Genomic DNA, 14,219 nt, shown 5'->3' with positions numbered 1-14,219 from the left:
CAAACGGAGTATGGGCACACACTGATGGAAACAGAGCTGCTCAGGTTGGACAGAGCCTGAACGTGTTCTTGGTCTTGTAGCTTTTGATTTTAAGTGTGTATGAAAGAAATGCTGTAGGGTAAAGGGTACAGTCAAACATGTAGGCACTGTGGTGTATTTTGTCGGCCTGTACTGATGTTTCGCCGTTCTGTCCTTTCTGCCTGTGTCGTGGTTTTGGACTAACAGGCGGCTCATCGGTAATGCCTGCGGATAGATGTCAACCACATGGAGAGAGATCGGCCTGTGTTTTGCTCTTCGATGCTTGAAGAGAAGCTGTCATAGCTCCTTTGCAAATGTCACTTGCTTTTCAACGCAGTTTGAAATTTTCTGAACATGCACGAGTACACAAAAAGTAATAATGAATGTTGTTTTACCATTAAACCGAATAGTCAGCACCAGTTAAGAAGAAAATGGAAATCATGCTATCTTCCTTTCTTGGTGGATAGCATAAGTACTTCTGCTAGTGTGTCTGACCTGGGGATTAGCTTTATTTTCATGCTTGTATTGGTTTCCCTCAACGGGGTTACCCATTTTGTTCCCCTGTCTGATACTGCCAGTGTGGCAATACAGCTTTTCCATAATTTTGATTTGCTTTTTAAAGCCTTCTTTCTTTTTCCTGCCGAGAGAAATTAGAAGTTAAATGGCTTGTTTTACAGAGAGATCTGGAATCTGAAGTGGGTTTGGCTCTTTTGTATGTAAGAAGGAGTCGGGGTTTGTGTTTATTTCGATTTAATATGTTCCTGACTTCCAGCAGAGGGACACATGTTGATAGTTCAGCATTTGAGCAGTGGATACTTAGGAAAATCTGGGCCTAAGCCATTTAATTGTCTGAAGTTACTCAGTAATTAGAGTGGTAGAACAATAGAAAAGTTAGAATAGTTCTCTATTCCTAGTTTATTCCTCTGTGAATGAAAGGGTACAGGGTTTTTTTCCATTAGCTTGTATGAGGAAGACAACGAGATTTTAGATTGTTTCAATCATCCAAGGACTAAAGCTGCATAATTCTTTGCATTTTAGCCCTGTGATATAGAATATGAACATTTTTACTTGAGCATGGAAAGGACTTGAAGGATTTGTTTAATTTGTATGATAAATGCATAGTTTGTAATTCTTGATGTTTTAACTTTAATTCCATTTTACTTGTGCTTACTTTAAACAGCAGTTACAGTTTTCTTCAGATGTGAAGAGCAGGACTGTTTGGCTCATGAATTTGAGAAATGCAGGAACTCTGAGTGACACAAGGTAAAATGTATTTTGAGATACACATATGAAAATATCAGTTACGTATTTTAAAATAACTTATATGCATATTAAGACTACCAAACTAATGTAATGTTGATGTGATGTAAAGGACAGCTACAGTTTTAGCTAAAAGCATCTTGTGTGAATTTGGGAAGTTGCTTAGGAAATAACTCATGTGCCTAAACGCAGGTGTTTAGCACCATTTCACATATGCCAGAGGACATGAAATTTCTGCTTGTTCTGAGAGGATGTGACACAGTATCCGTTGGCGACTTCTCCCCTTCTGATGCAGCAGTTGGAGACACCCTAAAGGATTGTGCAGATGTCTGAAATGGCTCTTGCCTTTAAGTGCCTATAGTGCACCCTGAACCAGTGCATGAATCCTGCCCGATCCAAAGGCTTTCTCCATGCCCCAAGGCATTTTTGTGGTGTCCCTCATATCAGTGACATAGAGCATATTTCAGTTACTGGATAATAAGAAAATTTTTTAAAAGATACGTTTTATATTATCAACTGATATATATTGTATATTCAGCCCATATTCACTGTTTTATTGCCATATTAGCAAAAACTGAAATTATTTCAGTGAATTTTTTGTTGGTAGAGAGACCCCTCTACACACTCAGTTAAAGCTGACACTTTTATGGATGGAAAAACTTAAGTGATTTAATTGCATTTACATTTGGTTAATTAAACTGATCTAGACTTTGTTCCGCTAAAGAGGAAAAGAGAAGCGGTCTCACAGGTGCTGTAAGCCTTATGTAATGGCCACAAGGGTGCTTTGAGACTCTCTGGAGAAGACTGTAATTCGTAAGTGTTAGTTCATAAGCACAGTTTAAATAACACCTAATTACCAGGTTGTGTGGGTAATTCCAGTTGAGAAGGCAAAGGCTATACATAAACATGGTAAATGATGTTGACATTTCTAAACTGCATATGGCTACAGCAAATTTTGGAGAGTCAAATGACATACATTTCTAAATGGGAGATGCTTTTGTGTCTATTTTTAGAGTTCAAAACTAAGCAATTCTTACACAAAGTCCTTTTCTGAAAATGCCTTACTTCGAAATCTGACACTGTTTACTAAATGGGGGTTAGTATCTAAGGAAGTAAGTACATCTGCCTCAGTTAAGAGATCTCTAATAGCAATTAATTTCAAAATTTTACCTCCATTTATAAGGTGGATTGTCACCTACATCACCTTAAGAAAACTGATTACTTTCATACCATCATTTCATGGTGACTGTTTCATCCAAGGTCATAGTCTTGGTATGTTTTTTATTATAGGGAAAATGTTGTCTTCCATGATTTTCCTCCTAATTATGGACTTACATGTAATTTGTAGCTCTTTAGATGAAACCACTTACGAGAAACTGGCTGAAGAAACACTGGACTCCTTAGCAGATTTCTTTGAGGACCTGACAGATAAGCCTTTTACCCCAGAAGATTATGATGTCTCTTTAGGGGTATGTTTTAAACATTGTATTACCATTGTAATTATTGTAGGTTTTTTCCTATTATTTGGAGGAGAATTTTAAATTAGTCACCTTAGTGCTGACACTTAAAATACAGTGAGTTTTTACACCTTTATTGTATACTGATGGGGGCAACAATTCTGGTGAAAAGTAACACATACTGTTGTATGATTTGGGAATTTAAAATGTTTCACGTTTAAGAGAAAGACATAGTTCTACAGTAAATGAGCAGAAGAGGAGACAGAAACTGTTTTCTGATTTCACATTCGTCTATAAATTTTCCTAAACAGGCATAGGTATCTGGCATAGCAATCAGTTGCCTTCTGGTGAATACTAGAACAGTAGGCCTACGTGGCATAGTACATCACATGTAACTGTTAGAGCAGTTTCTTTGATTGCCCTGAAGACAGAGAAGCAGCGTTTGTGTTGACCAGGTAGCGTGGGTTTGTCCTGGCTTCACTGATGACAGCCTGTGGTGGAGAGAAGCAACAGAGGGTGCCGTGTTTGGATAGATGGTTGCAGAAGTGAGACCAGAGCATAGGTGGGGAGAAGGGCTACTATCGTAGGAGACCTTGTATGGCTGGAGCCTTCAGTAGTCGGCCCACTCACATTCTTTTACAGGAGTGACAGAATCAGATTAAAAATATTTGTTTTATTTGTATAGGGAATTTATTAGTTTTTATATAAATTCAGTGCCTGAAGTGATTTATGTATTTCAGCCCTCGACTTGGAGAAGGGTGCAGTTTCTCTCTACACTACTGACTGCTACATAGGTCTTTCATTACTGCAGTTTTTTGAGGTCACACAATTACTGCTCCCTCTTCATGTCTTACCACAATGAGATTGCCTTCTCCTGGCACTGTCAGTTAAGGTTTTATGCTCAGGGATGTTGAATTGCATGCTTTGGGTTTCACTGTGCAAAGCACAAAACCAAAACAAAAGCCTGTAGTTTTGGACTTGCTTCTGTGTAGCTTTGTAATCATAATTGTCATTCTGTATTTCTGATAGCTAAGATATAATATATTGTCAGTAGCTTTGTGTTTAGCAAATACTATTTGTTGCTTTAATTAAGTATGTAGATAATGTGACAGCTAATTGCTTTTCTGGTAAAAAGCATTGTTTAACCGTTAGTCTTCAGTATGTTTTAGGATATCAGAACCTATTAGCCTTATCCGACTATCTTAGGAAAAAATAGCAATGGTTGAAACTTACCTCTTTAGTATTCTTAGATGCTTCATTATGTTAGTCTGATGGGTCATGTCATAATTGTTTTCTCCATCTACTGTATGGTGGATTATGTTTGACATTGACTAATGGTAATACATCTTAATTTTTACCAGTGGTCCATTTGCTATATAGACTGTATGATGACAGTTAATAATATGCTGTCATTTCTGTTAAAAGCAGAAAGTTAAATAGGCCAAGTTTTAATTCCAAACAAACAGGGTCAGTGCTGCAGAAAGCCACAAGGTGGCGAACGTGATAAAGGTCTGTTGTGCCTGTTGTAAATTTCATTGCTTTGTGCAATTTATATCTTCATGTTCAGGAAAAAAAAAAGGCTCTTTAGAAGAATATTTTTCTTACCAGGAACTAGCAAACCAATCCAATAGTACAAAACACATACAGCAGTATTTCTCAAAATATGGTAAAAGTATCTTGCAATTTAAGTTCTTAAAAAATCAAGTTGTATTTTCTAGTATTTCAGAAGTACTGTAAAATGTATGAGGAAGTGTTTTCAACACAGCAGTAGAGGTTAAACTCTATTTACTTTGGAAGGATAGAGCAACAGTACTCTCTAACAGCTGACACGTGGTATAAATAATAGTATAAATTTTTGTTAACTCTTTGAAAACCTATTTACTTATAGTGTTTTTGTAGCATATAGCATGACACCGTGGTGAATATTTAATATGACACTAAAATCACATAGAAGAATGCTGAAACCTGTATATCGTTATGCTGGCCTAATCCCCCATCCTGTTCTTATTCTGCTGTATCTCTGCAATTCTAAGACTATTGAGTTATGGAAAACTTGAAGTTCTGACAGCCAGAGAAGTAGCTTGTTCTTGTCCTTCTCTGCACTGTACCAATGTCCAATAGAAATAACTGGCAGAGCAATCTGATGGGACTTCTAAGGAGACCCTTTTATTTTTATTGTATTGATTGCAGATATAAATGCCTTAGCAAGCACAGAAACAACGTGGAAACTAAGGTAAAAAATCAGATCCTGAGATTATTATTTTATGCGTGGTGGTAGTTGAGATAGGTCAGAAACCAGTAACACTGAGTTACTTTGTAGGGGAAGAGGGGAAGGAAGCTTTGAGTTGCTGCTTGTGCTACAGGGGATGTTTGCAGGCAGTAGATACTCATACATTAAAGCATTTTTCCCCACAGTGAGTGTTTGTACATAACAAACAGTTCTAGCAATGGTAGCTAGCTCTATTAGTATCTTCTGACTAAAGCATGACAAGTATGATACCCTTAAAGAATCTCTATTGTGCTGTGGGGCTTGAAGTATTTGAGATGCTGCAAACTAAATAAATTATTATCTGAATCATCACATTGCGTTCTGTAGAAATGTTTCCCTTTTTAATTAGTTTCATTCAGATCATCTTTGGATTAACTCCAGTCCAAGTGTTGCTGTTTTTTCACTCTTGAAGTCAGAACAGAAAACATTTTTGTCAGTTACAAGAAATGTGAATCATGTTGTCAGTAAGAAATGTGAGCAAGAAAGAGAAAATAAATGTTCATTAGGATAATGGTCTAAAGGTGGCATAACTAAAGCAAACCCAGACCTCATGGGGTTTAGAACTGGAACTTTTTTGAGGTACAAATCAGAATTATCAAGGGAAAAAAGTGCTTATTCCCTGTTAAACTATTACAGTTACTTAAAAAAAGTCAAATCACATGGCTCAGAAATCTAGCAATGTCACATAGAACTTCTTGATTTGGAACCACACCAGTTCTGCATTGTTCATTAATAGAAAAAAGTCGTTATTGGAGGATGTTTTAATCATTGTAAAATGAATTGCTGTGGTCTGGTCCTTTCAAGATGCCACATTCAAGCTCAAGGGTATTATTTAAGTAGTGCCATTGTGAATGGCATAAACACACTAAAATCAAACTTTGACCAGAAGGTTTAAAGTCTAGATCAGACTCAAAGATACGCAGTTTGGGCTAGGTATTACTGTAAGTTTTTAATATGTAGTGATCATTCTTCCTAGCTGTTGTTTGGGAGATGGTTCAGAATGTGACACAGATATGTAAGTTTCTGCCACTGCAGATGAAGTAATTGTTGTCAAAGTAACAGGATACAATTTTTTTATTTCTTGCTTTCTTTGTCTTTTAAGAGTGGAGTACTAACAGTTAAACTGGGTGGAGACATGGGAACATATGTAATCAATAAGCAAACACCAAACCGGCAGATTTGGCTGTCCTCACCCACTAGGTAAGTTATGTGTAAGTTTGTTATGTAATATCTGCAGACTGGGTGGAAATGTACTTCCCCTTATTTATAGCACGGCACGATCACATTATATCTTTTTCATAAGTAACCCTTCTACTCTGTATATTCTCAAAACATGATATAATCTAAATGTTCAATAATGGTTTGGTATAGAGGTTCAGGGCACACTGCAATATTACTGGCATACCTAAATTAATACAGGAAATGTGTAACAGAGAATTTTCATACACAGTTTCAGCCCAAAACCACTGTCTACAGGAATATAGCCTATTCATAGGAAATATAACCAGCAGTGATTAAAAAGAAACAAACAAAGCTTCTGTTGGAAAAAGAGCAGTGATGATGTCATGATCTAAACCTCTCTTTGTGTTTTAAACAGGGTGGCTCCTTCCCTTTTAAGCTTGTGGGATTTCCTGCTTTACATGTTTATGTATGCCCACACTGGTTGTTTTTGTCCAGCATCTGCCCTTCACAGGAGCCTTAGCTAGCTGCTTCCTCTGCCTTTTCTAATGCTGTGTTTTGATCCATTCCAGGTTTTCTGATTGGTTTCAGCAGTGAGGGCAGCCAGATAAGTGGGAAAATGCTGTAGCTGTCTCCCTCCAAAATCTGTATTCTTTGCCACTATCCCTGGAAAAGAACCCAGGGAGCTGATCAGTGTTACTGGTAAAGGAACCAGTTTATAAGATTTTTGCGTCACTGACACATGGGCTTCGTATATTTCTGAAAACCAAAATTCAGATAATTTCTGTCTGTTGAGCTCTAGTTGAGCTAAGACATATGTGCTCCAGAATATGGAGTATGGAGTTCAAGAAAAAAGTTAAATTTTTCCTTTTTATAGTCCCTTAACTGCTATTACGATAAACAGTGGTATTTCCTGGAATATGATGCTGTGTGTTTGCTTACTTGCTAACTTCTGAAAAGCAACTCCAGCAAATACTGTATGATCTGGACTGACATTTTCTTAAATGCAGTATGCTGGGAAGTGAAAGAAGCCAATGTTGCTGCCAGTAATCACTTGCACTGCATGTTTTGGGGCACTTTTACAGTAAATGTTGATCTTCAGTCTTTAAGAACATATCCTGAGGGAGACAAATTTTTCAAGATGTGAGACATTTTTCTTGGAATTTTTTTGGCCTTCTGTTTGATATTGAGTGTCTGTACACCTAAGTGAAAACTTTACTTAGTTGACAGTTACAAAAAAAGGGCATGAGGGGATGTGTGCAACCTGCCAGCAGTGTGATTGCAGTAATTTCATGTGGCTCCTGACTGAAAAGACTTTTCAACCTTACACGATATTTCTTGGCAATACCTTAATGTGTTACTTTAATTCTTTTCTCTTATGATTGAAAAATATATGCAGACTTTCCATGAGAAATACATTTAATCTATATTTAAATTTTTAGGCATTTTACAGAATTCACTGGATCTTTGTTTAAACAATTAATTTAAGAGTCACATTTGTACAGCATTTTGGAGATTCATAGAGCTATGAAGGCATTTCATATGCTAACCTGATCACTGATATTTACTGCATAACATTTAAAACCAGTTCAGATAACATACATATTTCTTTGTCATTGTTAAATGTTCTCTCTTAGCCTGATTTTCATGAATGACAGGATCCCATTCCATCGTTCTGTAGGTGCAGGAGAGTATAAACATACACTTGTGCCACAGAGGTGAAGTGAGAAATACTTCATAAAGTAACTGAAACACATAACTCTGATTCAAACAGTTACCACTTCTGATACAGAAAGTGAGATTTCAGTGGAAGTGACTTGGGTTTGTGTTGATTAGTGGTTGGAAAGTGGTCTTCAATTGACTATTGTGAGTAATTCAGGATATTCAAGGTTCAGATCAGTGTTTATGCTTGCAGAGAGAGAACCTGCAGATTGTTCTTATGTGTGTATAGGATAGTCTGTTCTCTAGCAGACTTTGCATGTTGACTGACTGAGTTCCAAGGCATATGTCCTACAAGATCAAGGGTTTATCTGTTTATCCCAGATGACCATTTCATTCCTTTCTCTTTTCTTTGCTTAGTTGATGTTAACAGCAGTGAGTACCTTTCAGTCATGTGACATGTGGAAAACTGGGTGGACACAAAGGTCTGGAATAGAACCCAGGTGTTCAAGTTTCTTTCTTGATACTTAATGTAGGCTGGGAAAAATCAAGCCAGCAACAATATGATAGCGCAGAGAAAAATGACATTTTAGGTATAAATCTCCCACATGCCAATAGATTTGCTTTCAGGCACTAAATTATTTTGTTGCATCTAAAATGAAATGATTTGTGCTTTGCTGTGCTTAGAATGTTTGCAGGAACTAATCAGTGGCATTAATTCAGCATTATACAAATATCTATTGTGATATTTGTGTGCAAGAAAATTATACGTGTGAGGGAAGAATGGGATAAAGGAAGAAATTGTGGGGAAATCAGTGCCAAAAGCAGGAAGGGAAAGTGCTTGAGTTCCCTGGGAGTGACTGATGTATCTTGTCACCTTTCAGATATGTCTGTTTGATGGCTCCGTAGTTCCTGACATATCAGGCTTTTTCTGCTCCACTTCCTCAGACTGCCTACCAGCCGTTCCCCATGCTATCTGTTCCTTTTCCTGGGCACTCTCTGGCATACATTATACATACAGGCTTCCAGCAGTTCTCCTGAAATAATCTGTACTTACACAGTGTGTGATGTTCTGTTGTGTTTTTTTCTAGTGGGCCCAAGCGCTATGATTGGACCGGACGGAATTGGGTATATGCTCATGACAGAGTATCTCTTCATGAACTACTATCAAAAGAGTTTTCAACAGCTTTAAAAACTAAATTGGATTTGTCCTGCTTAATATATTCTGGGAAAGAAGATACTTGATTATATTCTACCTCATGGAAGTTCAAAAACTTTAACCTCAAGCCAAGCTCTTTCTTGGGCTGAAGTACCTGAGCTTAATTCTGTGGTTTTCTTTGGCATCAATATGTTGTGCAACCAAAATGAAAATAATATGTTTTTTCTCTAGTGCTCAGTCTTTGGATTTCTGTGTCGCTGTTTAAATCTGTGTCCGTGTAGTACAGGTGGTTGAGGTCGCCCATCCTGTCACTTCATTTCTTGCTTTCTTTATGCAGAAGTCATGAATTCCTAGTGTCTGTAGACTTGTTTGCATGTAAGGACTGACCCACCTGGTGACTTCTGACCAGCACACAAACACTGAACTTTTCTTGGTGAAACACTCATGCAAAACAAGAAATGCCTGTGAGTTACATTGACATAAATTGTGGTACTGTGAATGTATTGCCTCGAAATTTGTGGCTATAGTAAGTAACACATCTTGAACACATTGAACATGTCATAATGCATGTAATGACAGTTTTTTCTCTTAGTATTACAGAACTTGCTATTTTCTCCAAATTCTAAATTGTAGTTTGTTTCACCTCAGGATTTTTTTTAAGCTAAACTTTAAATTACTTGGAGATTTGTGTGGCTCTAACCATGATATGGAACTGGAAAGACTAGTATCTGAAGTTTAAGCTGTACAGCAGTATCTCTGCAAACATTTCATTCTGTTACCGTGCATTTCTCTTTCTCTACCTTTTTGTTCTTCAAAGAGTAAAAATAAATACTTTTTTCTTTTGAGCTGAGCAAAATTAAGTTCATGGTAGCAAAAATTTGCACTGATTTTATTCTACTGCATCTCTTAAGTGATTTTAGATTATCTTTTTAACACCATGATACAGCAAGGCTCCCCCTGGCACCATGCTGATGCAGAAATTTTTTAGAACCAGGTATGGTTCTTGGGCTGATGAAGCTGTCTTTGTCAGGCTGTTAAATATGTGAAGGAAATAAACTATCTACTTCAGATCTTAAAACAGAAACTTTTAAAAGAAATGATGAACAGCAACACTTCACCATTTGCACTATTGTATTATTACCACTTGCAGGCTTTAACCACCTATAAAATGGAAGGACCAAGTTGTTGACTAATGAATGAGGAAGCAATTATACCATACTCTTGCAGATTGTGTGAAAATATGTTCAGAGCAAAATATTTTTCTTCTTGGTTTCTCTGATGCTATGGTTAGTTTGGCATGATTCTCTAGCTAGCTTGACAGGTAATGATTGGTTTTGTCATTGAAAAACAATAACTGTAAAGTGTTCTTGCCCAGTATTTGCATTTAGAGTATAAGCATTGTTACCTGCTATTTCTCACTACTAAACAGAGAAACATGTCACCAGAAGTAGCTCTTAGTTAATGGTGCATGCTGTTTGCGTATTTTACAATCAATATAAATTTCAGCTCTTCCAGATGAGGTAAATACAATGACTCCCAAATCTCATGAATCTTACTAAAAATGACAGGGAGTTAAAAATAGAACATGTTTTTGCTGTTCTGAATTTAGAACACTGAAGATAATTTACAGCATATGGAAGTATGTATTTTTTATGTAGTTATTTTTGTAATATTTAGCTTGATCTCCTACAATTTCAGATAGTCATTTAAACACATTTGTGTAGAAGTTAATGACTTGATATTTGAATCGAGAATACTTTTTCCTGGTTATTCCTTTGCCTGACCATGTGTAATTATTTTTTCCAATTGATTTTTCCAAAAATTATTTTCTTAAGTAATTTGCATGCAGTATGACCACTAACATGCATCTGATTCATATTTGGATGTTCATTCTCCATTCCCTTACATCTGGTACAAATGTTTATACCAAAATAAAGTTGCATGTAGAATTCTTAATTCATTATGTAAAGGTGTGATTTGAGAGTTTGATGATAAGGGTGAAGGCCGCAGATGTGTGCATACTTTTGAAATCTTTCTGTTTCTTAAAACACATACTGGAAAGATTCTGTCCAAATGTGGTCAGTTGAGGTGGATTTTAATAAGAGCAGTTCAGCTTTCACAGTTTACATGCCTGGCCCTTCCTCTGTAACACACTGCTGTTTATGCAAACAATTTCCTGGGTTTAGGTATCTGAGTAACAAATGGATTTAATCTTAACTGGTGAAGATAAATAGTGTCAGCAAGTTGGAATGAGTTTTATCTTGATGTACAAAATGAATCATAGGACATGACTCATTTTTTGCTTTAATACTTGCATCAAATTTTAAGTAGGGGCAAGGACTCCCATGAGCTGTCACACTCATACAATGGAGGCACAGAGCAAGCTCTGATCCTAATGTCAGACTGCCTATTGCCCCAAGACAAGTAACACTTCTGTACTATTTTTTGCTTCTGTAACTTACGGAATAAAGAGATTGTTGTATAGTTCCCCACCAGACATAATGGCAATAGTTTCTTGCTTCACCTCTCCCAAAAGTAATAGCTAAAGGGCAGTCATTAAATATAGACTATGCACCAACAAGATCAATAAGAACCACTATCTTATGGGCATTACTTTTTCCCACAACACAGTTGCTCCACTGTTGGTGAAGGAGAATATGCAGAATATTTTGGAAGGATGAGTGTTGCCATTTGTAGCTTTACTGGCTGCCCAAGCTCAGCACATAACCTGGGGTGTGTTGGGTTTTTTTAGGTGTGTACAAGTTTTCACCAACTGCTAATCTGACCCTTGGTTTTTTTCTGGTTTTGGCTTATGGTCTGAAAGACCTAGTATGTCCAGCCTAGCTAAAATTCATTGTTTCCTCTGTGCCGAGGAGTTCTGTGGAAGTCTCGATTCATTCATGTAGTCAAGCCTACAGCAATTGCATGCAGTCTGCATTGGTCACAAAATACCGCCTTTGTTTGCGAGGAGTTATGTGCCCAAGTTCTTGTCTGGTGTTTGCTCATTCATATTCTTTTCCACTTATGGTAATTTGTCAGAAAACATTACCTCTTCTTTGCAAGATTGTTCCATGTGATAAAATCGTTACATTTTACTTCCTTAAAATTCCCAGTGTCTTTTGGAAGCTTCGATAAATGGGACAAAGGCCTGTTGTGAAGAGGTAGCAGAATAAGAGACGTGGGGTTTGCAGGAAGGTTTGTGTTTGATTATTTTTAGCTTCTGGTTAGTGGTTGAACTCTGTGATTGTGCTAGCTAGCTGTGTAATATATGGGAGTCCTGGGAAGGAAGGCGGAGGCTTGCCAGAATACCTGGAAGAACATTCAAAGTAGTAAAGGAAGCATGGGAGGGGCAGAAGCAAAGGCTATCAGGAAGAGATTAACTTTGACCGACAGCTGATGTTGTTGGTCGGGCAAGGAGAGACATGGGGGAAACTGTGGCCCTTTAGGGAATGGCGTTTTAAATTTAGTCCATACTACTATTTATAATTGTAACCAATCAAACATGTTCCAGTCCATTTTGCTATTGAGATTTTTCTTTTAATTCCTGTATAAAGATAAGAAATAAATTGTGTGGAGTTACCTCCATCTCTCTCCCAAATTGTCTTTTATGTAAATTGTACTGCTGGCAGTTGTAGAACAAAGACAAGATTCATGCCTTTTACTGAGGGAGATGGCCAGTGGAGACTGCTTTACTGGGGATAGGATAAACAGAGCTCTGAACAATTAAAGTATTCTAAACAATTCCTAATTACAAACTTTTTTTGGATTTCAGGTTAAAGAAAGATAGTTTAGATAAGAAAACAATAGATGTTTAAACCTCTCCACTCTTCTAAATTGACTTAAAAATTGTTTGTATCATGGTAATTATGCGATGTGATCAGTAAAACAATGAGTAGTTTTGCAAGCATTGCTACTTTCCAGATGTAGGCTTTTCTACTAGCCGTCAATGTTCTCTACTGTTCTACTAAAAAAAAATCAGTGATACATTTAATGTGTCCATAGTCTTACTCCTCTTAACAGCATTTTAGAGCCACTAACCAAGCATCCTAAGGCAACTGTTACAAAAAGATTTGGAGAACTAACAGATGAAGGTTTAAAACATTCATTAAGGAAACAGGCACCCACCACAGTGTAAACCAAGTGACACATACCTGGAAGTAAGACTAAATTTCCATTCCTTGTGCCTTGATTCTGCCTGAATGCAATATTGTATTACATGCTGATCACAGAGTTAGTCTGTAGCTGACTGAAAACATCAAGTTTGTGAATTAGCCCTGAATTAGTCTTTTTTTTTTTTTTTTGGTTTTTCTCTCTGATTTTTGCTGTTGGGGCTTTTAGACTGAAATAGGCACTTGAAGGCTAGTGTGTACACATGCATGTTAATTATTAACTGTAGTACAAGCAGGCTTTTTCCATACAATATCTGAATGCAGTTTCGTATTTGCTGTAATAAAATAGATTCTTTCAGGGCCTCCTTCCAAAGTCCAGCCCCTTCATACTGTTTGCCTTCTTTATCTTACTTTCTGTATGAGACATAGTGCATGACCTGTACCTATTGAGGAAGAAATTTATCTGAATTAGAAATGCTGTGGGAATCTAGAATATTTCTCACCTGCAACTAGCAACAAACCAGAAAACTTTTAAGTAGATTTTGTTCCGCAGGCCTGATACGGGAGGTGTTTAATTTTAGAGGGGCTTGCAAGGGGTTTAGCTGTCCACCAGATAAGACAGCAGATAAGGAATTCCTGGTGACGTTTAGTGCTTTACAATGCAAAAGAAATACGACTCCAAAGAATCCTGCCGGGGCTGTTTGGCCTTGCCTTTCTCATCTCGGCTGCAGGACAGCAGTGATGCCGAAAGCTGATGCCTGTGGAATGCCAGCCTGAAGTGTATTTCTCATATGGTATGTTACAGTTTCAGGAACAGTATTGGTGTTCCGGCCTGGAAATGGAGCTACTCTGCCTTCTGCTAATCTTGTGTATTTCAGCTGAGAATGATGTGTGAACAGAGCCCTCCTGAGCTGTCAGTAAAGCGCCCACAGCTATTCTGTGATAAAGGGCAGGGGAAAGCAGATTGAGAGGCGTACGTGGAACACTGCGCCGTGGTGTTAAAGGCTGTCTCAGAGGTCTTCCCGTTAGAAAGGTTCAGATGGGCAATGATCCCAAGTTCCAAACAAAACACTGATGTAAACGGAAAACACACCCAAGCGCTGGGTGAC

General features: G+C 37.5%; 1 protein-coding gene across 1 annotated transcript; it reads left to right on the top strand.

The window, feature by feature from the left end:
- On the top strand, nt 1–11,576 carry FXN (frataxin). Its single transcript, XM_008630870.2, has 5 exons — nt 1–44; nt 1,199–1,281; nt 2,627–2,747; nt 6,107–6,204; nt 8,934–11,576. Exons 2-5 carry the CDS (start codon nt 1,244–1,246, stop codon nt 9,085–9,087), a joined length of 411 nt encoding a protein of 136 aa, XP_008629092.2. The 5' UTR covers nt 1–44; nt 1,199–1,243; the 3' UTR covers nt 9,088–11,576.
- Nucleotides 11,577–14,219: the final 2,643 nt, after the last annotated feature.

This window comes from Corvus brachyrhynchos, unplaced genomic scaffold (assembly GCF_000691975.1).
Source record: "Corvus brachyrhynchos isolate BGI_N302 unplaced genomic scaffold, ASM69197v1 scaffold93, whole genome shotgun sequence".
NCBI lineage: Eukaryota > Metazoa > Chordata > Aves > Passeriformes > Corvidae > Corvus > Corvus brachyrhynchos.
This window is presented reverse-complemented; position numbering and strand designations above follow the sequence as displayed.

Coding starts and splice junctions, on each gene's coding strand:
- FXN (XM_008630870.2), top strand. CDS start 1,244: ATGAATTTGAGAAATGCAGGAACTCTGAGTGACACAAG. Junction 2,748..6,106: donor ATTATGATGTCTCTTTAGGG/GTATGTTTTAAA, acceptor TTGTCTTTTAAG/AGTGGAGTACTAACAGTTAA. Junction 6,205..8,933: donor TGGCTGTCCTCACCCACTAG/GTAAGTTATGTG, acceptor GTTTTTTTCTAG/TGGGCCCAAGCGCTATGATT.